Raw genomic sequence first — 24,185 nt, forward strand, 5'->3', positions numbered from 1 at the left:
TAATAACGATTAATATTCCATTATGATTACAAATTCTTCACCCTAAGATTCCACGGAAGGTTACAATGTTAAAATACAATATTTAAAACCAGTTAAAACCAGCTTTCAATATAGATCATTGAGGTACCTCACTTTCTTGTGAGAACTACCCATTTATTTTGACTTGCTGCTTTCAGCTATTTAACCAGTTATCGACCCATAAGATAACCCATTGTCTTATAGGCTTACTCAGGAGTGTCTGAAAAACTCAAACTTGCTTGCTCAGTACTTTGTGACATTTTAATTGGCCCTCATAAAAGGAATACATGACTGTAGATTTTGGATTTCCCTCCAAAGTGATGTTTTCTTTCATGAGAATTATTTCTGTGTAGGAAGGTGTGTGTGTGTATGTGCAGAAACACTATTTCTGGAAAAATCCAGGAAGTATCTGCCAGGAGGAAGCTCAGTTGTTGCCAATTACTGTCCATAGTTAATGCTTGGAAAAGCCACATGGGTTTTGTATTCTGACTACATTTTCCCACATGTATTAATGTGGCCATATTATTTGGCTGCTTGCAGAGGAATGTGAGCATTTGCCCTCAACAGTTTCCTGTATCCATGTTCTCCTTCACCACATATGTTCTTTCCTTCTCTTTCATAAAGGGATAGAACACTATTCTCCCTTCTTCCATTTGTTACATACTCTCATAAGAGGAGCCCTAACGGATCAGACTAAAAGTCCTTTTCATCCAGCATCCTCTTTTCCACATCTGGTGGCCAACCAGATGCCTCTAAGAAGCCCATAGACAGGGCAGGAAAAGCAATTGTCCCATTGTTGCTCCCCAGCAACTGGTATTCAGTGGTATACTGCCTTTGAACATGGAGGCTCCATTTAGCTATCAGGGTTTACTAGGCTTTGATAAGACCTCTCCTCCTCCCCTTCCACTAATTTCTCGAATCCCCTTACAGCTCCCTGAACTAGAAGCCATCACAACACCTAATGACAACAGATCCCCTATATTAACCACACATTGTTTTAGATGGAAAATTTCTCCCAACTGATTAGGAATACCTCCTTCACTGGAGGTATTTAAGCAGAGGTTGGACAGGGCACCACTCAGGGATGCTGCAGCTGCATCCTGCACTAAACAGTGGGGTGGATTGGAGGACCTCAAAGGTCCCTTCCATTCTGTGATACAGCCTTCCTTCAACTTGAACATGTTTATTTCAGCAAGTAATGTAATGCAGCCATGGAAAGTAAAGTCACACATACACACTCTTAAGCTCCCTGCAAATCGCCCTTAGAGTTTGGACATTCAGTATCAGCGCAACTGTCACTCTCCCCCACCTGACCGCCCCCCTTCCACACTCATCCACACCCACAAGAGAGACGGGCTTTCGTTACAAAAACAGCTCTATTCAACAGAGACAAAGTGATTATTTCTGACTGTCGGGATAATTGCTCAAATTGTTCTAACAATAAATGGGGCTTGAAGTGAGATGCATTCATGCTGACAAGGATGAAGTTTGATGGGAAAACACCTGCTGCAGAGAAGAGCTCGCGTGAACCCGAGACTCCAGCAAAACTGCTGGAGTCGGATATTTCCCTCCTCACTACACTGAACTGTTCAAGTGAGCCGTCTCTGCCATGATTTGCCAACTGCTGCTGGAAGCAGGCCTGGCTCCACAGGAGGCTGCTGGGTTCACCAGTGCATAGATGCCCCATTTTGACAATTGAGCAGCTCTGAGGATGCCTTTCACACTTATAGCCATGCATAGGCTAAGCCCCCAGATCTCTTAATAGGCAAATGTGCCAAGGAAAGACAAGCTGTCCACAAAGTAAGGGAAACTGGGAGGAAAAGAGGGTCACTCTATATCCAGAGAATGCAAAGACAGAGGGCAAACAAGTCCCTTCCAACACTACAATTATATGGTTCTAAGTCTGAATAGCCACATTGGCTCCAGAAAATAGCAGAGCACAAAGCAATGGCATAATAGGATTGTTTGGACCAACTGGTGTTCACAGCTCAGGGATCTCTTCCCCCTTTCCCTGGGGTTGCTGCACAACCGTATCAGAAATGAGAACAGCACGATGCCTTAAAGAGGAGAATAGCCAACAGGGCAAGGGCACTTTCAGAAAGTTGCTATTTTGGGGCAAATTCATCTTCCCCAAAAGTTCAGACTTTTTGAAATAAGGAAAGTGAACGGGAAATGCACTGGAAGGTGTGGAGACACATTGCTTCAGTGCAACTTCATCTAACTTCCCCACAAACCAATCAAGAGGCAGGTCATCTGGAAGCACCTGAGTCCACAAAAACAAAGCCTTTAAAGTTCACCTAAGGCCATTTGAATTTGTGCATATGGATGCAGCCTCTGATCTAACAGTTACCCACCTAGCATAAGATGTGGCCCACAGCTGACATGCGCATTCCCATCTGCCCTGTGCAAATCTATACACATCCTTCTATCCTCTGAGCTCTCTCTACATTTGGGAAGAAGCTGAGCATTATTCCCATCAACCATTTTGCCCCAGCCACATGCCACCTCTCGTGGATCAATCTGCTACAGATTTCTTATTTATAGCTCCTGATTCATCTCCCTATAAAGAGGGATAATAGACGTCGCCATAGTAACTCCTGTGCCTGATGAATTTCATGCTGGTGCCTGTCCCTCTGCTTGAAGCAGATGTTTCTTGAGTGAGGAGAAACTGGAGACTCCCTCAGAGACCTCCGTCACAGCAGAGCGGGCCACCCCACCAGCTAGCTCACTTTCCTCCTGCAGCTGCTCCAGTTCCATTGTTGCTCTTACTCAGTCCTGTGACCCAGCAAAGGTGCTTGTCTGTCTTCATTAGCCACTATTTCCCCCCCCCCACTACCACCAAGCTATGGATCTCTCTCCTCCTCCTCCTCCTCTCACCTGGATGGTGCTGTCCTTAAACAGAGCAACCTTGGGGAAGCAACTGGGTGTGGAACAAGAGCATATTCTGTATCTGTTGGTTGGTAGTTCTGTACTGCAAGCTCAACGATTCTGGGCCAAAGACCAGCCATGTAGCTGCACATTTCTTCTCTTTCTGAAAGGCTGAATTGTACTTGTTATGTTGGTGTAGTGGTGAAAGTGTCAGACTAGGGCAAGGGAGGCCTGGCTTCACATTTGCACTTAAGCTATGCAGCTCACTGGATGACCTCAGTTACTATCTCAGCCCAGCCTGCTTCACAGTGTTGCTGTGAGGATTAATAATAATAATAATAATAATAATAATAATATTTTATTTATATCCCACCCTCCCCAGCTGAAGCTGGGCTCAGAGCGGCTAACAACAGTAAAATGGTGGTGGAGGAAGGAAAAACATCTGGGAGCTCATTGGAAGACATGTGCAATAAAAATATTATAAATGCATTTGGGTATGTACTTTTCTCTCCTTCTAGTTCCCTAATAATGAGCCTGGTAAAATCAATGAATGCTGTTTTTCTTGAGTCAAGTTATTACCTATTTACACTTTTGCAACAATTACTCATCATTTCTCTTTCCTGTTCTGACCCACAGCATTCCCCCCCCCCAAAGCAAAAGACAAGGTGGCAGGCAACCCCCACCCCATTCCACTCACAGAAGATGACAGGAATGTCAGCTGAATCTTACTTCAATACATCCCCCCAACACACCAGAAGGCAGCATGCCAGTTCAGGGGATGCAAGCAGGGCACACAGCACACTTAGATCTATGTTCCAACAGAGGGGAAAGGCTGGGGGACTCAGGAGGAACAGCCACTACCTCTCAGCACCTGCTGCCTGAAGCAATTGTCTAACTGTGCCCAATGGTTGAGATGGCCCTGTTTCTAATTGTGCAGATGCCTCAGCAGAGGAGGCCGGTTTTTCCTTTGAGCAGGGCACAGGCTTGAGGTTTTAGAAAACCAGTAAGAAACATTGATTGATAGAGAAAGAAAGAAAGAAAGAAAGAAAGAAAGAAAGAAAGAAGGAAGGAAGGAAGGAAGGAAGGAAGGAAGGAAGGAAGGAAGGAAGGAAGGAAGGAAAGCTGGTTTTTTTCACTCTGTGCCAAGCTAAGGTGAACATTTGGTCTCAGGGACATTCCCAGGGCTGCAGATGCTACAATCTGAGACCGCAGAGAGAGCAAGCTCACTAGACTAGCCAGACCACAGAATGAAACTTAGGCTGGGCAGGAAGCAGAGAGGAGAACCAAGGGCATCAGGAGGTCAGCCTAGGGCAGCCTTGGCAGGTCTGCGCTGCGACAAACCCGCCTTGGCTTGACTCAGCTGGACCCAGGCTCATGCAGAGTGGGGGCAGCCAGGTACACTTGCCCTGGGTCTCAGAGGGCTAAGTTGGTCAGGGGCCCTTGTCAGGGACCTGCCGTACTTAAGCTGTCATGTCAAGAACAAGACTCTCACCCCGAGCAAGAACAAGACAAGCTTTGCACAGGCCTGGCTGGACCCAAACCTGCCCCCTAAGACTGCTCTCTGTGACCGAGTATATGGATGCCATCAAACGGATTCAAGTGCTTAAGGGATGCCCCTTCACTATACTTAGGGTGATTCATTCAAGGAGGGCCGGCTCTTGGCTGCTGTATTTGATAGGTAGGAGGAGCCATCCACCTGTCAATCACCTCACATCACAAGGACATCAGCTGAAACCTTGGAAAGGGACACACCTTTAAAGTCCATTTGTAAGCAGTTTCAGTACAAATGGACATAAAAACTGATGACAGTTTTGCCTTCACTTGCTTCAAACCTAGCAGGTGGGTGTGGCTTAGGGAGAATGGCATCATGGGCCAAATTGGGACCCTGCTGGGCCTGATTAAGCCTGCTGGCTGAAAGTTCTCCACCCGTGGTTCTATGCACTGAGCTATGAGATCACCCACCACAGAAGTGAGCCTGCCCCAGAGAGCCAGGATGGGCACTGATATAGGATTTTACCGATACAGAATACAAACAAACAGCAGACATAAAAAGTACAGCAAGCCCTCACAGCCCATCCACTCTCATATGCCCCTAGTGGCATTCGACATGGGATAATGTTGTGTGCAAACTTCCACTAGAATCCGTTCCATATGCACCTTCCCAGCAACGGAAGATAACAAAGTAAGAGACATATTTGGCAGTTTGCCCCTGATTCCTATTTCCTTAGCATAGGAAATGCATCGACACCAAAGACCATTAAGACTGGTCTGATTTTTCAGTCCTTTTAAAGACTTCTATTCCATGAGTTTTCCCAGCAAGAGCTAATCTCCAAACATTTTTGTACACCATAAATCTATAGGCAGTCCCACCCCCCAGCACCCGGCACCCTTTCTTGACCAATTTTACTGCATCCTACAGTTTCTGTGTGTTTTCACATATGCGCTCCAAAGTCGCAGTTTGAATCTTTAGGCTAGATTTAAGCTAATGTTAAGAAACATTAAATATTTAAGAAGTCTGTGTCAATTGATTCTGTTAATTAACATCTTTTAAAGAAACGTGATAACTACCTTTTATTGAAATAAATTGGTAGTTTCTGACCCCATAAAATGCCAGTTTCAGAACACACCCAGATCTCAAATTCAAAAGATTCTCACAATACTGTCATGTTTGCATGTGGGAACCTCAGGTTTGGGTTGCAAGCTGCACAATTCAATCCAGCAGCATGAAAGCCGCCACCCCACCCCCACCCCGCTGCTGCCTCCCTCTTGGAGTTCAGGCCAAGCCCTGATTGGGGTTAAGTAGAAAATCGATGCTAGATGGATGCCTCCAGCTGAAGCTGCAGAAAAGCTCTTTTCCAGGCCCTGCACTTGACTCCAGGCTGAAGGGAATGCGTGGCAGCAAATGGGTGCACAGGCAGTGTTATGTACTGAAGTTCTCACCCTGGGCCAGCAGGGGGATACTGTAGATAGTTATGCAAATGAAGGATCGAAAGTGACATTCAGTGATTGGATAGTTTGTATGCAAATGAAGGATCGAAAGTGACGTTCAGTGATTGGCTAGTTACAGAATATGGTTACTGTTGCATTCTAGTGGAGCTCTATATAAGCAGGCTGACTGAGCTCCTCAGTTCAGTTCTGTTCCAGCTTACAAATAAAGAGCTGCTTTGGAAGAATCCCTGTGTTGTCTGATATGTTTGCCCACAACTTAACAGGCAGGATGGCAAAGGGCCAGATCCCTGGATCTCATAAGGCATGACTGACAGCAACCACCAGGGCTAGAGCATTGTCTATGGCAACACTTGTCCTGCAGAATGCATTGCCCACGTGAGGCACACTGGACTCCATCACTGTGGGTTGCGTCAGACTAAGTTCCACTCAGGACAGGCCCACTGGAATTTGGGGGCGGCTAATCCTATATGCTAGATGCCGGGTGCAGGGCATGGGGCAAAGTGCTTTGCAAGAGCAGACAATCAGTTGATTGGGTCTTTACAAGTTCCACCAATCAGCTGGTTGTCAAGGCTTGCTTCATGTGGAGCTTTGCAGCAAGGCCTTCCAAACCACGGCACCCAGGACTTACCAAGCCCGAATGATCAGCTGACTGTTGAGGTTTCCAAAGCGCCATCCACATTGTTCTTCAATGCTTGTCCATAGCACTGTGCAAAAATAGGTCACCCAACAGCATTGTTTTACTACCCATTTTTGCCTAGTGCTGTGCATCACTGTGATGTCGGGTGAATGCCATGTGGGGAGCCCCACCCACCTGCCCAACTTGGCCCATGAGGGCCAAGAGAGATCCAATTCCACACTTCTGCTACACTGTTTCAAGTGACTGGTGAAGATGTGGCCTCTGGCCCCACCAACCACTGGCATGTGGCATTCAGAAGATTGCCCAGAAGGGAATGTGGCCCCTAGGCTGAAAAACATTCCCCACCCTTGCAGGAATTAAAGGCATTCACTGGCTCTGCATGGAGCTGTTGTGCTTCCTCCCTCCAGGGATGTGTTTTGATCTTGTCTCGCAGCCATTGATGCACATAGCCTCCCCAACAGCATCCGCTTTGGCAATGCACGGAGGTGACTGGAGGCGCATTGTGAGTCCAGCCACAGCACATGCCAGCCAGCTGCGAGCGGAGAGACACAAAACATTGCTAATTGCAGGGAGTGATTAAGGCGGGGAACGGAAATGATTGCAGGGTGCATGGGCAGCCATGTGTGCCCCCTTCCAGCAGCAAACGCCCACCCTTCCGAGACTCCAAAAAACTTCAGACCAATTCAATCACAGGGCTCTTCTATAGGGACCCAGACTCTTTCCTTCCTCTTTTCTTCCCTCTGTTACAGATTTCCATAATCTGCTAGGAGTGCAAACCACAGTTTTGCAAGTTACTCTGCCCAATATTAAACCCTTTGCTGCTGGTTATGATGAGCATGACCAGCAGAAGTGGCTGGTGCCCAGTGGGACTGATGGGGCAGAAGGCAGGGAGACCAGCAGGGAGTGCAGGCAGAGCCCACAGCAGACAGAGCCACCCCCTGGCTGGGTGTAAGTGAGAAGGCAGGCAGGTAGGCAGGGGCTGGCTGAGGGTAGACCAGGGGTCCCCAAACTAAGGCCTGTGGGCCAGATAAGGCCTGAGGGACTCGTTTATCCAGCCCATGGCGACCCCTGCCGCCCGCTGCCGCAGCCCGCTCTTACCAGCACTGCGCTGCGCGGCTGCCCACTTCCGGGTCAGAGGAGCACCAGAAATAGCTTGTGCACATGCACAAACGTTATTTGCGCATGCACAAACATTATTTCCGGTGCACATCTGGGTCGGAGGATGCCTGTGCACATGCACACAAGCTATTTCCGGTGCTTCTCCGACCTGGAAGTGCACTGGAAATAGCGTGTGCGCATGTGTATGGGCACACACTCCCCCGCTCTCTGGCCCGCCGCACGATGAGCACTGGAGACACCAGTCTGAGGCGTGGTAATTTTGCTGACCCCTGGGGGTAGACTGAGACCTGAGTGGTGTCGCTGCCACTCCTTGCAATGCTGCTGTGGAGCTGGGATCCTGTGCATGCAGAAGTCCAACCTACCCAGCTGGACCAAAGGATGCTGAGCTCTAGGCTACTGGCAGGAGACGCTCCCTGGGGTGGCACAGAGCACTTTGCTTCATGCACAACAAAGCAGGGATGTTTAATTAAATCACTGGGATGAATCTTTAACGCCATTTGCACTTCACCATCATTTTTTAATGTCGTCCCTGTCCTGGATGGTGGGTTAACAGTAGCAGGGGATTGTTGTGAGGCGGGGCAGGGCTTCTTCATATGTCTACATGGACATACATGTGCTTTGCATGGATGTGAAACACTGCAGCACTTCAAGATGTGTGCCTATACGCACATTGCAACAGGCTGCCCAGGGATGCTTTTTTCCTATAACCCTCCCCAGCCCCCTTCCCTTTCTCACTCCTCCTGCCCCACCCACTGCCAAAAGATTGGGATGAAGTTTCATTGCTGGTACCCATTTCCTTAGTCAACACAGAGATACAGAGGCACCTTAAATAGTACCTCTCTGCATCTCCAAACAGGCTTTGGGCCATTGCAAGCCATGCCCCACCTCCACCTGCACAATGGGGAGACAAAGGATAACTTAAACTCTTGATGGGTGCTTCAAGACTTGTGATCTTGTGGGAGGGATTCAAGCGCACAACAGAAGTTTAGGTTTGCACAATTAAAGTGGATTTGAGTGCTCTGTCATATTCGTGCAACCATGCACTTTGGCATGTTTGAAGTTAGGAAAATGATGGAGAAATGCATTGAAAAGGGGGGGGGGTTGAATGAATGATTAATGGGAAGATGTGTAAACAACCAACAAGCAAAGCAGGACAAATGCTCATTGTCATATTATTAGTATTGTTACTATTTTTCATTTATGAATCACATCCCATGAAGCATCTCAAAGCTATTTACTATACAAGGACATATATAAAGCCAGCACAGGGTTGTGGTTAGACTGTTGGACTAGGACCTGAGAGGCCAGGGTTCAAATCCCTACTTGACCATGCAGCTCACTGGGTCACCTTAGGTCAGTGACCATCTCTTGGTCTAACCCACCTCACAGGGTTGTCACAGGAATTAACTGCGGAAGGGGAGAACCATGCATGACACCTTGAGCTCCTTGGAGGAAAAGGAGGGATATAAATGCAATTAAAAATTAAGCCATACTAATAAGAAATGTTACATATATTTTAAACAGTTTAAAACAATTGCATAGAAACACAATGTAAAAAACAAACAAACCCATCAGTTTAGAACAACAGCATATAATATCCACTCAGAGCCAAAAAAGAAAGCAGCTGGATATCTGGATATAACCACTGCACAAATAAATCAGAATGAAGGCTCAATAAAGAATAAACAGCAGGCTCCTCCATATGAGCTTTTCATTGCACATTCATGGTGCTCAGTGCTCATGATAGTATTGGATCAGTTCTGCATGATCCCACATTCAATACTATTTGTGTCTGCAAAGGTTTCAGAGTAGACATACTGTTTCACCTCCAGTCAGTCTATGTCCCATAACCTCTTGATGAAATCCGGGATGTTTTCATGCCACAGATGTTCCAGGGCATCTTTTGCTCTGCTTCTGGTGTGGCATGCACTCAGCCCGACAGGTGGGTGTTTGGTATCATCAGTCCATGCCTGGCCTGGCTGGTTTCACCTGTGTGACCATCCCTGGGCATGGCAATGCCTTAAGAGGAGCAGCAGCAGGGAAGGATGGCACCACACCTGGCTTGGGCCACCCATGCAGGACACAGTCATAGGAAAGAGTTTCCCGCAGCTGGGAGGCCACTTCACCCCCCTTGGTGCTCCTATGCACAGCAACCATCATATGCTAGTGCGCACATTTCGCAGAGCCCCCTTCCACACCAAGCTGGCTGGCAGGAGGGGTTTACCAGGGAGGCTGCTACCTGTGGATGGAGAGAGTCGCCCACCTTCTGGCTCCCTGCAGGGCAAATTGCTTTGGCTGCACAGCTGAATGGCACAGCCTATAATTATTCTCAGGGAGAGAGGAGTGGGCACAGCAGGTGCCGGAGTGCAGCAAATCAGAGGGAAGGAGGAGGGGAAAGGTGCTGTGCAAGTTTGTATATGCCAAGGGAAGAAGGACCAATTTTTGACTGAGCTGACACCAGATGAAGAACAAACGGCAGGAGTGGGGGAGCCTCCAGAAATAGTTGGGGCGGAGTCAAGACAGAGAAGACCACTGTGCTGGATGGATGGAGAGAGAGAGGTTTTTGGTAGGTATATGCGTGCGCATGTGTGGAGATACTGCACATCAGCTAGAGACAGTATGTTTTGAAAGTGTTTTTAATTCCCTGTCCTCAGCCAATGAACCAGAAATTCATGCTGGTTCCAGTGGAGTTTGCTCTATGCGGTTAGAACTCATCCAAGGTCAGGTTAGGTAGAAACACATCTCAATCAGAGTGGGGAAAGGGTGTGCCATTCCCCCTTCTCCTCAGCTTGCAAAGCACAGTTAGGTTCTCTAAACTCACAGGAGGTTAGAACTAACAGCCAGGGGGCTGTAACTATTAACAGGCCACAAGAGAGTGGCAGTGGCAACAGACAATTATTGTGTTTGGATGGGATTTAATCACAATACTGGCAAATTCAGGTTCCATAATTGATTGGGAGGGCTTACGCAACAAATCCGCTTCCCCAAAATATAATTTTTTTGCAGTAAGTAAAGTGATGGGGAAATGCAATGGAAATGTGGAGTGACACTTGCTTTGACGCAACATCCCTGGACTCTCATTAAACAGCCAATGCCATCTCATCTCACTGCAATGAAATCAGGATGATCAACCCAAAAACAGACGGTCTGAAAGTGCCCACAAGTGAATTCCAGCTGCACAGCTGATCAACTGTTGAAACACAGTGAACCTCATTCACGCAAATAAATCATTCTGCAGAATACCACTGGAGGAAGCAGTGCATGGGATAGGGTGGAGGGTCACTTGGGGAGTGTGCTGGTTTTGTTCTGATTTTACAGTGGTTGTACTCATGCTGACTTTTGCGTTTTCCTGTGTGTGCTGTGTATTGTATGTAATTGGTGTCCAGTGGAACCCTGGCTTTCATAAAAGGTCCACAGTCTGCAGCCTGGCCCCCAAAGATAACTCCTCGGCCAGTGGTGCCGAATCTTTGGCACGCGTGCCAGAGGGGGCACTCAGAGCCCTCTCTGTGGGCAAGCGCGCCGTTACCCCAGCACAGAGCTGGCAGAAGGCGAGGGCAGTGTGTTGAGTCTTCAGCTCAACTTGTGTCCAAGGAGAAGTTCCTCAGATGGGGCGTCAGGGGTGTGTGTGCGCGCAAAACGGAGCCACAACCTCCAGGGCACGGGTTTTCTCTTGGGGAGCCTCCGCTGTGGGTGGGGAGGGCTCAGAAGCGTCACCAAAAGTTCTGAACAGCCGCCTTCCTCCTCCTCCTCCTCCTCCTCCTCCTCCTGCTGCTGCTGCAAGGTTGAGGCTTTACACACCCTCTGGCTGGGGCCAATGGGAGTGGAGTCAGAAGTGGAGTGGAGGCTTCCCGCTCCCCAGCTGAGCTGCCGGATCCCACTCTTACTTGCGTGCAAGCAGGAGCAGGGCAGGGATGTCTCAGCTGGGAAGTGCGAAGCCTCCACTTCTGAGAGATCCCCTCCGCCACTCCTGCTTGCACGCAAGTAGGAGTGGGATAAGGCAGCTCAGCTGAGGAGCGCCTGGCTGCCTTCAGGTGGTGCAGAGGCTCTCAGATGCAGCTTCCGGGCTACCCCCACCTCTCCCAACCTCAGCAACTATTAAGCCTGACTGCCTTCACGGGGGTGCAGGGCATCTGATGCGGAGGTGGGGGCTCCTTTAAACTTCTCCCTTGAGGGGAGTGCAGCCGCAGCCCCGATCCAGCTCCTGTTCCTGTGCAAGCAGCAGTGCTGCCTAGCAGAGCAGCCCAATCCACTCCTACTTGCCTGCAAGCAGGAGCAGGCTGGGGTGGCGGCAACATCCCTTGCCTGCTCGCTTGCCGCCCGGCCCACCTTCCCTCACTCTGAAAACGGAAGTGTGGCACTCAAAACAGAAATTATACTCAGAACAGAACATGTTCCACTTCCGGAAAAAGTTCGAAAACCGGACCACTCATTTCCAGGTTTGAAGTGTTCGGGTTCCAAGTAGTTCAAGAACTAAGCTGTTCGAAAACTGAGGTTCCACTGTATTGCTCCACTCTCTCTCCATATGGATGCGCCAACCTCCCCTTCTAAACTAAAACCTCAGTATTCAGGTTAAATTGCCTTGTTGGCACTTTGCGATAAATGAGTGGGTTTTGGGTTGCAGTTTGGGCACTCGGTCTCTAAAAGGTCTGCCATCACTGTCCTAGCCTCTCTTTCGCAAACCAGAAGTGTTATCTCATGCTTCTCCTCTGTCCATAATGGGATGCTGCTGCCCCCTGGTGGCCTTCAGTTAGATTTGCCAACAAGCAGCAGTCACCAAGTCAAGGATTTTGCAGGCAACCTGTTTCTTGGGCTTTTGTCCTGATTTGCTTGCACAAAGCTTACATGGTGATTTGACTATATCTGGTCTTTATAGAGCATTTGTTCTGATTTGTTTACAGGAGGTTATATGACAATGAACATTTGTCCTGCATTCATCCTGATTTGTTCGTGGGGTGTTATTTATCTTATTGGTTTATTTTTATTTCATAAAATTTCCACAATGCTTGATTGTAAAAACCAACCAACCTTCGAGTGGCTTTAAGAAGATAAAATAATAAAACAGAGGGGGGAAATACAACCATATTTTAAACTGTATAAAAGTTAAAATACTGAGATTAAAATTTCCTCAGTCTTCTAAGGATCTGGGTAGACTTGTTTAAATAAGAATGTTTTTAGCAGGTGTCAAAGAGTACAGTGAAGGTGCCTGCTCAATCTCAATGGGCAGGTGCTGCCCTTAAACATTTAGCAAACCCCACATTTTTCAATGCACCATTATCCATACCTCAAAACATCCGGTCTATCTTAAGTGCATCTGTAAAAAGTTAACTTTCCCAGGAAGCACAGCATCCCCTGCAGGTCGGCTGATATGGCCCGGTTTGCTCCCTCCCCATTCCCTCCCTCTCCACCCCAGAGTGGCTGCTTTGGATGAAGGTGTCGTATCTGCGTTTGCAAATTGCTCGGCAACAAAAGAATAATCCTGCCTCCAACAGAGCGCAAAATTATCTGTGAAAGGAAAATAGATTTCCTCTCTGTGGAGGAACCTGTGACCTGCATCTTCCGAACACAGACAGTTGAGTTGTCAACAAGTGCCGCTCCTGCTGTTGTTGTGCGGTTTTTTAAAAAGAAAACATTTTCCTTGCTTCATCAGCTTCAAAGAAAGCCTTTCGCTCTGTCGTTTCCAAGATTATAGCAAATTGCTACTGAATGGAGAAAAGGGTCTACAAGATGAGCTTGTCCTTTGATGGGATTGTGCCTTGCATGATGCTGCTGCCAGCCTAAACCAAAACCCAAAGCCTTCGGCAAGCTGGCTAAAGTGACTGCGAAACAAAAGAGCAGAAAGGACAGGAGCATTTTGTCGATAACATGGAGAAGCTTGCAGAAAAGCTGCAAATTAAACATTCATCCTGGTTTGGTTTGCAGGGAGAGTGGACAACACTGGCTATTTAATGGGCATTCACTCTGATGTGGGGGTGTTAGGTGGTGTTGCACCACACTTTCCAGTGCTTTCCCCACCTCTCTGATTTTACCAAAGTAGGAGCCTGCTTTTGTTTTGCATATCTCAGAACCTCTGGGCAGACTCCCAGCATCAGGGCCAGCCCTACCATTAGAGTGAGGTGGCTGTTTGAGGCAGCAGATGCTAGGTGTTGATTGTAAGGCTGAGAAGGGTTCCCCATTCTAAGCATTGCAGTTGGTTCACAAACCCATAAAGATAACCAGTTGATTGACACAACGCAAGACAAAGTGGGTTGCTGAGGCTTATTACAGGGTTGCAGCTGATCACCTCCCTGTGGTGATATTTTGCTCCGTTCCTGGCTTTGCACAGCTGATGATTCAACAGGCCTACTAATCAGGATTTGCCAGCCTCCTGTTGAGCGACCCAATTTAGCCAGAGGCAAAGGAGGCCAGGGGAGGTGCCACAAAGCAGATGCACCCCCTGCAGCAGGGTGCCCACCTCATTAGAGACCGCTTAACCCGTGCGCCAGGCCTGCAGGCTGGCAAATTAGGCAGCCACAACGCAGAGAGATGGAGGCTCAAAGCCCCAATGAATCATTCAGCAGTTGCCTGTGGCACACTTGAAAGGGAACATCGCCTGTTCCAGGAGATCAGAGGCCCGGCTTGTAGGAGAAGAGGTCCCTGAGGGGGAGCTCCCCACCCCGTGTGGAGCACAGTGCCAAGCATCACTTGCTTTGTAAGATGGGAACTGACAGAAACTTATGTCTAGAACCAGCCTGAAAAGGAATATGTCCATGCCAGTTTTTGAAAATTCCCCTCGTCCAAGCAAAGCTCTTTTCCAAGCGGAGCTCTTTTTGCTGCTTGCCCCACACTTTCTCCTCCCTAAATCTGGAGATTACCTGCACTTTGAAAATTTGAATAGGAGAGCTCCATTGATTACATTGGGAATCTTAGATTTAGGGAGGAGAAAGTATGGGACAGAAATCACTGGAGAAAAGTGTGCATGGAAGAGGGGGAATTAAAGGAGGTGCAGGAAGTTCACAATCCACATTAAGCAGAGGTGGGGGATGGGCCAAAACATTTATGCTCCCCCCCCATTTGATTTTGGAATTTTCTCACCCAGCCCGCTTTGCATTTCTTACTCATAAAAATAGTGGAGACAAGACAGAATATACATCTTAAGTATTTGCAGATCCTGCCAAAGAATTGCAACACACCAACATGCCAATCTCCAGCAGAATTCGCCAACCTGGTACCTTCCAGATGTTCTTGCTGAGGCTGATGGGAGATGGAGGCCAAAACATCTGGAAGGCACCAGCTTGGTAAAAGCTCACCCACACAATCAAGCAGTATAGTGACAAGTTTTGAAGTGCAGGACTTCCTCATGACAGTCCTGTCACCAGGCCTCCAGAGAACCATATACACACAATTCTATGCTAATTCACTAAGAGTAAAATCCATTGAACTCAATCATACCTACTTCTGACTGTGTAGGTTCAACTTGTAAAATGCTTTGAGCTTTATCAAAAGATCTTCTGCCAGCTGAAATTAATATTTTTATTATTATTAATTAAATTTGTATATTGCCATTCACCCAAAGATCCCAGGGCATTTCACAACAGAAAAATACAAAATAAGAATATAAAATACATTTTGCTTTCAGTTAGAACTTTGCAAAAGTGGTGTGAGAATGAAGAAGAAACTGCATCAATGGAAAGCAGTATATACCCCCGACTGATTAACTTCCTTATTCCTCTGCACTGATCTGTAAATCAAATTTGAAAACCCCATAATCTTCGCCATTCACCTGCAGAGCAAGGCAGGTCTTCCGTTACCCTAGCAATTTGGCAAATGGAGCGCTAAGAAGAGACCTAAATTTGGATCAGACCAAAGGCCCATCTAGTCAAACATACTCTTGTCACAGTGGGCGATCAGATGCCTCGAGGTAGCTCACAAGCAGGACATGAGTGCTGTAGCCCTCTCCCCAGCCACTGGCCTTCAGAGGTAGGACACAGCCATCATGGCTGGTGGCCACAGGTCACCTTATGTCCCATGAGTTTGTCCGAAACCCTGCCCAACAAGCTGCTTCAGAAATATGTATCTCCCCACTCCTTGAATCCTTACAGGCTCTAAGTGACAGAGCATCTGCCTTACATTCAGAAGGTTCAGTCCTGAGCAATTTCAGGTAGGTGTCTTTCGTTGCCTGAAACTCTTGAGAGTCCCTGCTGCTACCAGTTAGACAGTGCTGAGCAAAATAACCAAGGTGCTGACTCAATGTAGGGCAGCTTTCTGTATTTCCTAATGCAACAGTAACTGATAGACATGGGCCTCCATTCTGCAACTACTACTGAGGTCCTGCATTTGTGAAGAGTCATCTCTTAGTGTGCTGTGGTGGTTAAAGAGTTGGACTAGGACCTGGGGGGCCAGGGTTCAAACCTCCACTCGGCCATGAAGTTCACTGGGTAACTTTGGCCCAGTCTCTCAGCCTAACCTACCTCACAGGGTTGTTGTGAGGTTTGAATGAGGACTGGGGGAAACTATGGACACCACCCTGAGCTCCTTGGAGAAAATGGTGGGGTATAGATACAACAAATTAAAACAAATTAGGGTCATGGTTTCTAAGTCTTGAGTCATGAGCTACTTTCAAATAGAGCCTACATCCCATCCCCCACTGTGGAATTCAGCCCCATATGGAAGCACAAGGGTGATCATCATGAAATGAGAATGAGCTGGAGAGAGCAGGTGCTCACTGGATCACCTACAAAAGGGTTTTCTGACTCCTTTGCTTTTGACATTGCTATGACAAGCAGTATTCCAGCTTTCAGATCTTTGCCAGGAAAACAAACTTACTGGCTGAATTAATTTCTGCTTGGCATGTTAAAGGCACAGCAGGGTGTGTGTGAGTGAGAGAAGGCAGCCTTTTTATCATCCTCACTGACCACAAAGCCAGCCAGGAAAAGCATATGGGTGTGGCGGCCAAGAGAAGAAAGCTAGGGGTCATAAAGAAAACTTCCTTGGACTCCATCTTCCACAACCCTCTTTGACCAGGTTGGCCAACAGGCTAGGATGATGGAGCCACATCTAGGTAGATAAAGGATGGCATGAAAATATCCTGCTTGTGACAAGTGACATGTTTTTACCACCAGCACCTCATGAGAAAAGAATCCAATGCTCAGGTCCTTATCAGCAAAGGAACACAGGGAGCAGCCTTTAACCAGCTCCATCCGTTGGTGCATGCAGCCCAGTATTGTCTACACTGACTGGCAGCTGCTTTCCAGGACTTTAGGCAAGCATCTCTCCTAACCGTGCCTGGAGATACTGGTGGCGGTTAAACCTGGGACCTTCTACATGCAAGACACTGAGCTACGGTCTTTCGCTCTATTCATGGTACATCCCTGGAACTATCATGACAGTATGAGATCCCTTGCTGACACTAAGAGGGCCCAGTATTTCACACTGTGTCACTGTGGAACCAAGCCCTAATACTTTGCTCTGAGATCCAAGGCTGTCTTTGTTGCCGTCTTTCCCATTCACAGCCCATTCCTATACATAGCAAAGTCCTCAGCTTGCCTAATTCTGCAGTCACTTCCACCCCATACATTTAAGCATTCTGATATCACTTTAACTGCTACAGCTTTCCCCCAAGGAATCCTGGGAGCTGTAGTTTGTTAAGGATGCTGGAAACTGTAGCTCAATGAGGGTTCTCATGACAACTCTCAGCACCCTTAACTACAGTTTCCAGCATTCTTTCGGGGAAGGCATGAATGTTAAAGTGGCAGAAGACTGCTTTAAATGTATGGGGTAAATGCAGCCTGCATCAGATTGTGGTGTTCAGCATCTCAGCAGGACATGCTTCAGTTGCAGGGATGTTGATGGACTACAATTCCCATCATCTGTGGCTGTTGGCAGGTACGGATTGGAGGGGTTGGCCAGTCTTGTTACCTGGACATGATTTGGGGGGCTCCACGTGTGAGAGTAGAAGAAGAAAGTGTGAGAAATCCAGCCAGGGCCACAAGGACCTTCAAGCCCCCCAGTCCCAGCTGTTTGAGGCCTTCCACCCTGAGAACAGAATTCCAGGTGCAAATTACCTCCTTCGTTGCCTCCACCTCCCAGTGCAACCAAAGAAAGCATCCTGATGGTGACTTCTCCTCCTGAGGAGGCTATGTGAGGCTCAGCTCCACAGACTTAAGACTCCTGAAAGGCTAGCAGGTGTGCTTATCAACCATGATGATTCCCTGCTATATCTTGCTGCTGCTTCTAAAGCTAGCAGGCACCTGGGCTGCTCAAAAGGGAGAATGTGATGAGGCCTGGACTCCTGTGACTAAAGGACCAGAGCAGCCGGAGTCTAGAAAAGGAAACCTGTTGGCTGTACAAGAGAGAAAAGATGCAAGGAGAGATGGGCATGCCCTGGGAAAACAAATTCCCAACCTGAAGTGGAAGGAAGAAACCCAAACAATTGAGCCAAGGCTGCCTGAGGATCTTGTAGGGGAGGACCACAAAATTAAAGAAGGTCCCTTCTGGCAGCAGGGCCCTTGCCCCAGCAATGGAGGCCCTCAGCAGTGGTGCGGCAGCTGGATGGTGAAAACCAGCTTGATCTGTGTTTTGGGGCTGCTGGCCCTGGTGGGCAATGGGACCATCATCACAGTCATTGCCTCCTCTGTGTCTGGCTGGAGTCACAGCACCCGCCTGGTGCTGTTGTCCTTGGCTGCGGCCGATACCGCCCTGGCAGTGCTGGTGGTGCCCCTCAACCTCTACCGTAGCTTGGTGGTGGGGCCGATGGCAGAAGAAGGGGAGGCGTCGTCCTGCCGGGCGGTGGCCTTCATCAACTGCTGCATTTTTGGGGCTTCCCTCTACTCCCTGGCAGGTGTCTCCCTGGAGCGCTACGTGGCCATTTTCTACCCTCTGCACTATAGGCGCCTGCTGAGCCACAGGAGGGTGGTCCTCCTCATCACCGCTGCCTGGCTCCTGCCGGCCCTTCTGCTGGTGCCGCTGGCCGTGCCGGGCCCAGGAGCCTTGCTCCAAGTTCGCTTCTCGGCCTCAGCCCTGCTGTGTGAGCCAGACTACGGCTCAAACACCACCTACTCCCTCTTCATAGCAGGCACCATTTTCTGCCCTGCTGCTGGGACCATCACCTTTGCCAACCTGTGTCTGTGGCGGGCAGCCCGCTCCCAGTGCCAGCGTGGGAAAGGTGGCAGGGCCCTTCCAGCGAAAGAGGCAGGGCTGAAGATGCGCTGTGTGCTGCCGTTGGATGCTGCAGCCCGCATCCTCCTGCCTGTCGTCATCGCCTTCTATGTCTGCTGGGTGCCCTGCATCGTCACCATGCTGTACAATGGTGAGTGTACAGAGAGGGAGTGGTTGCTGTTCTGGGGATCCAAAGCAAACCGAAAGCAAGAGGGGCAGGGGTGGGGGCTGGCTAGCAATTCATATGCGCCTAGATACACTTTGATCTAATTACTACCAGCAGGCTCTTGCCAGACGCTGAAACAAAAACAAAACAAAAAAGATGCTGCAGTTTTGAAATCGGGGGTCCAAATCGGTGCAGTATTGAAAGGTTCGGTCTGCTATCTTGAAACAAAATGGTATCTAATTATATCCAAACATAGATGAAAACTTGCTTCTTGAGCTCTGGAACCAGCATGCAAAATTTGGATATGATATCCTAAGAGGTGCTCAGATGCAAAGCAATCAGACAAACAAGTTTCCAAAATATATGGTACAAAATAATGGAAATGCAATACATTTCACAACACTTGGGGAGATTACGACCAGGATCTCAGTAAGCAACACCTGGAGAACAAACTGTTGATGGCCAATTTCAAAGGCTGATGTGCTCTCCCCTTCTCATGGGTTTTTTAATCTTTAAATTTGACATGGACCGGTCCCAAAAGAGGACTGTCCTCTGACAGCAGTTCAAACAAAGAAACTTCCTCTGCAAAGTAGGGCCATGGGCACTCTTATTGCTGCCTGAGGCTCTCCCCACCTCCAAGTACTAGATGCTGTATTGGTTAACTCTGCGGCAATTTGTACTTCATTGATTGAAAAGCCAAAGTGATTCAACAGAGAGAACGCAAGTATAATTGTTCTAAAGAGGTTATCTACAGTTTGAAAAACACTTCAGCAGCTGCAGCGTCTGATTTGCTGTTCCCCATCCTGCAAAGAAACATAAAGAACTAAAAGTCTGTATGGATGCAGCAACAGAAAACATGTCCCCAAACTATGGGAGGTTGTTTGTGTTGCAATTAAGACACAGTCGTTACATACACGTATACACCCCAATTCCCTAAATACTACAGTGCATTATTCACAAAGATTTTCCAGACAATGTGGTCTAGAAGCTTGCTTAAAAACAAACAAAAAACGACTTTGACCTCATGTATCAAACATAAACAACCTGCAATGTTCACTTCTTTAAAACATGTTTGGCGTTAGGTAATTTGACCCTAGAAGGATGGATGTGGTTGGGCGAGTCTTTGCATGGAGGTCTAGAGACTGAGGTAATTAAGCACTACAGTTTCAATCAAATTTCTGACATCGCTGGGTAGATTTTCCTCTTTCCAAGCAGTAAGGTGTGTGTGTCTGTGGATGGCATTTCAAGAGTAGGGGTGGGAGGGATAGAGAAACTAGTAGGAGCCAGTGCTAAGACTGTTACGCTAAGATCAATTACCTGGAAGTAGAGATGGGGGAGAAATTTGATTTGCTTCAAATTTAAAGGCAAACCTACCAAATCTACACTTTCTGAAACAATTTGCGAACTGAAACACTGCCTCCCTTTTGAAATTCACTAACTTTTGCAATCCGTTTCTCCATCTGAGTAACGTGTAGAAAAGTGCATATTCTAGGGTACATGGTGGAAATAGCACGCAAAAATAACACACATAACTGCTTTGCAGAAATGTGTGTATGCTATTTGACAAAACTGCAAAACAAAAATTGAGTATGTTAGGAGAAAATCGCATTAAAATGTTGGTGGGTTCTCATGAAGACTTTAAGAAAATAATATGAATCCGCAAACTGGTGTGAAGTTCAGTGCAGAAGGGAATTTAAGATGGGTTAATTTCAGTTTCTCATTTTTCCAATTCACCCAGCCCTACTTGGGAGTAAGCTCTGTTAAATTCAGAGGGACTTAGTTCAAAATGATCATGTATCCAAACTGAGTTGGTGTCATAGAAGATGGGCATTCAGGCAACATGGCGGGGGGCAGAGAAGGCTTATCCATGATTGGAGTGAATGGGTACTCCCCTTCCAACCTCAGTCTGCCCTCTGCCAGCCCCCACCAGCCTGCCTTCTTACTTACCCATAACCAGTCCAGAGGGTGGTCCTGCCTGTCAGTTTCCTCCTCCTCTGCCACCACCTCCTCTTCCTCTGTCTCAGCATTGCCCTTTGCAGAACTGAGCAGGGGGAGAAAACTGGAATGAGTTTGCTCTGCCTGTCTTTGACTTTGGCTCCATGTGCTCTTGGACTCCCTGTCTTATGCCTTACCTGTCCCAAGGTGCACCATCTACCAATGCTCCAGGTAAGAGATCACCCTACCTGCTATATATTGCTGCAGACATTGGAGGAGGCACTTCTTAGATAGGAAGCTGCCGTATACAGAGTCAGACCATTGGTCAATCAAGTATTGCTTGTGGTAGTGACTGTCTGGGATTTCACACAGTGAGTCTTTCTGTGCCCTACTTGGAGATGCCAGGGATTGAACGTGGGACCTTCTGCTTGCAAGGCAGATGCTCTACCACTGAGCTACGTGGTAGATCTGCTCAGTGGTGACATGCAGCAGAGTTTTAACCGAGCAGCCCACATGGCATGGAACTTCTTTCCAGTGGATATAATACAGGTGCCTTTAAGGATCATACAAAATCCTTTGGGGATTTTGGTTGCTATGAAATACATTTTTATTTCACCTGGCTTCCCCAGAAGGATAATCCAAGCCTGGTCACTGTTAATTTTGGAGCACTATAATGTTATTTTAATAGGATTTTTGCTTGGTTTTCTTAATATATTGCATTGTATTTATTTCTATCCTGTATACCACTTATTAGAGGTTCTTTTGAACATAAAGCCATTAAGAAATAATGCTGTGAACTGCCCTGCGATCTAGAGATGAAAGGCAGTATACAAATTTTATAAAGAAATAAAAGAAACAAAAAAATATTCTAAGATAAAGAATGAAATCAAATTAATGCATTGCAGCCTCCTGGCTAAAACATGCCTTCCCTGTGCTGTCTCATTCCAGCTATCACCCACAAAAGAGTCCATGGATGGGTTGAGATGGTGGCCTTGTGGCTCCCCATAGGCAGCGGCTTCCTCAACTGCTTTGTCTACTTCTGGACCAACAGGAGCTTCCGGCACAAGTTCCAGAAGATCGGGCATAAGCTGTGCTGGCCTTGCTATAAGGCCACAGAGGACGAATGGTGGCAGCAGCAGCAGCAGCAACAACAACAGCAGCAGGAGCTCCCTACCATCAGTGCGGCTGTGAGCAGCATAACCTCCCCCTAAGGCTCCTCCTGCAACATGAGTCTCCCAGCATCAGCTTTTCCAAGAAGGCCAAGCCAAACTGTAACAAACCAACACCCATCTAGGCTCTCCTTACTCAGTTCAGTTTGGTTTGAGGAAACCTTGCTGCAGCATGAGGGCCATTCCTGGAGCACATCTGCATGTATCTTTTGGGAGAGACCTGGATGCCTAAGCAGTTGGAAGGGCAGTTCTGGAAACAGCCATGCCAGGAAGTGATTCAAGAGAGGAAACTCAGTGTCTTACTTGGCTGGGTTTCCACTTGGGGGTTATTTTTGTGACTGGCTGGGCTGAACTAGGGTCTAAGCTGAGAAGGCCAAGGAGCTGGGGACGAGTGCTGTGCCACACCACACCCTGATGTGCCTGCTCCCACTTTTCAGAAATGCTTCGCCAAAACATTGGGTGGTTTGCCCACCCCCAAAGCAACTGCTGGGAAGTGGTGATAGAGCAGCCGCAGGCAAAAGTTGTACAAGGGATGTAAAAGGAAAGCAGGGGTCACTGGAACATCAAGTTGAGCAGAGAGCTGCCTCTCCCCCCCCCCCCATTTATATTTCTATCTCTGTTCTCTCTTTCTATTCCTCCTCTCTTCACCATTACAAACACTGCAGCAACCATTTTGTTCCCCCAGACCCACGGAAAGGAGACTTGGTGGCGAGGAGAGAAACCCTTTTAAAAATAATAATAGTAATAAAATATGAAAAATGGTAAGGGTCATGGTGACTATTTTAATGCTCCTTTAGCAGCCAGACTCTGCCATCCAATTGAATTTTAAGAGTAGGGTTTTAGCTAATGGTTTCCCTCCTCCAGTGTGCTGGGCTGTTGTTGACAGAAAAACACGTGTGGGAGACCCATCGTCACGTTCCGTAACAGCCAAGGCTCATGAACCGAGGAAGAAATTGCCATGAAATGAAAACATCTGTGAAGTTGATCTGAGCTGACTACCCTGTAGGGTCTCCCCCCCTTTTTTTGGCATGTTGAATTGGCCACAGACCCCATACCAGACCTCATAACATCTTGGAATCTCTTCATCTCAAGCAGAAGTGGAAAACCTTTGTCCCGCTGAACGCTGCTAAGCTTCAACTCCTTCAGCCCTGGAGAGCAGGGCCATTGGGAGTCTGGAGGTCCAAAGGCTCTCCACTCCTCCTCTAAAGAGATGTACCAGGCTGCAGTGGGTTAAAACAGAAGACACGTGCCAGCGCAGACTGCAAACCCCGCAGAAAAAGACCACCACTTGGATTCACCTCATCCCACAGGGGTGGAAAATGCTTGGGCAACTAGTTCCTTGTTCCCAGAAGCCATGATATAGCATGTAGCACTCCTGTGACTGTTCGTCTTTTTACAGCAGAATTCGACCCTCCCTCCCTGTATCCTGTTGCTGCCCAGTCAGTTTTTATATAACCTTGTCTCTCCCTGCCCCACATCAACCTCTTCTTCTTAACTATTTTATACACTAGTTTTTAAATGATTCAGAGTGAGAACAGAGAACTGAAGAGATCAACATCTCTGAATGAAGAGATCAAGGTTTCTGATTCAATTGCCTCCTCCCCTCCTTAAGATCCTAGCAGTTACAGACATGCAGAAACACAAGCCATTGCATAGAGAGTGACTAATTCTCTTGGGAAACTTTTTCCCTCTCTAAGTAGGCATTTTTTATTTCTATTTTTTTTTTTTTTTTTTGCAAAAAGGCCAGTGGCGGGTGGGGTATTGGGGCAAACTTGTTACAGAATTTTTTTTCTGCTGCAAGAAAATTGGACTAAGATCTCAGGCAGGGCTTCTGTTCAGAAAACTAGCTGTGTTCATGACGGGATGCCAAGAGCCCTCTATTTGTTTTCCTCCTTTCACCTGCAATATTCCTACCCTCTGTGTGTGTGTGGGGGGGGGGGTGTTCTCTCCCACTCTGTAGCTGTTGTGCAGCAGCGATTATGCGAAATAGCATGTTTGTATCTGATTTGCTTAAAATAGCCATATTGAGAGTATTATTGATTTTTTATGTAAAGAAAAGAAAAGCAGCATGAAATGATCCAAATCTACTTTGTAAACCCAAACCTCTCTCTAAAACTATCCCCCTCTGTTTTATTGTTTTCCAAGCCTTTTAAAAATCCTTTTGTGGCTTGGAGTTCTGCGTGTAAGTAAC

General features: G+C 47.5%; 1 protein-coding gene across 1 annotated transcript; it reads left to right on the forward strand.

Moving 5' to 3' along the window:
• Window positions 1–18,118: 18,118 nt before the first annotated feature.
• LOC307223424 (putative G-protein coupled receptor 21) lies at window positions 18,119–23,888 on the forward strand (the record flags this gene model as incomplete). Its single annotated transcript, XM_079989391.1, has 2 exons — window positions 18,119–18,875; window positions 21,774–23,888. The coding sequence occupies 2 exons, from the start codon at window positions 18,119–18,121 to the stop codon at window positions 22,034–22,036; spliced, it is 1,020 nt and encodes a 339-aa protein (XP_079845517.1). The 3' UTR covers window positions 22,037–23,888.
• Between the last annotated feature and the right edge of the window lie 297 nt (window positions 23,889–24,185).

The sequence above is a fragment of the Podarcis cretensis genome (assembly GCF_951804945.1).
Source record: "Podarcis cretensis genome assembly, chromosome: 8".
Lineage (NCBI taxonomy): Eukaryota > Metazoa > Chordata > Lepidosauria > Squamata > Lacertidae > Podarcis > Podarcis cretensis.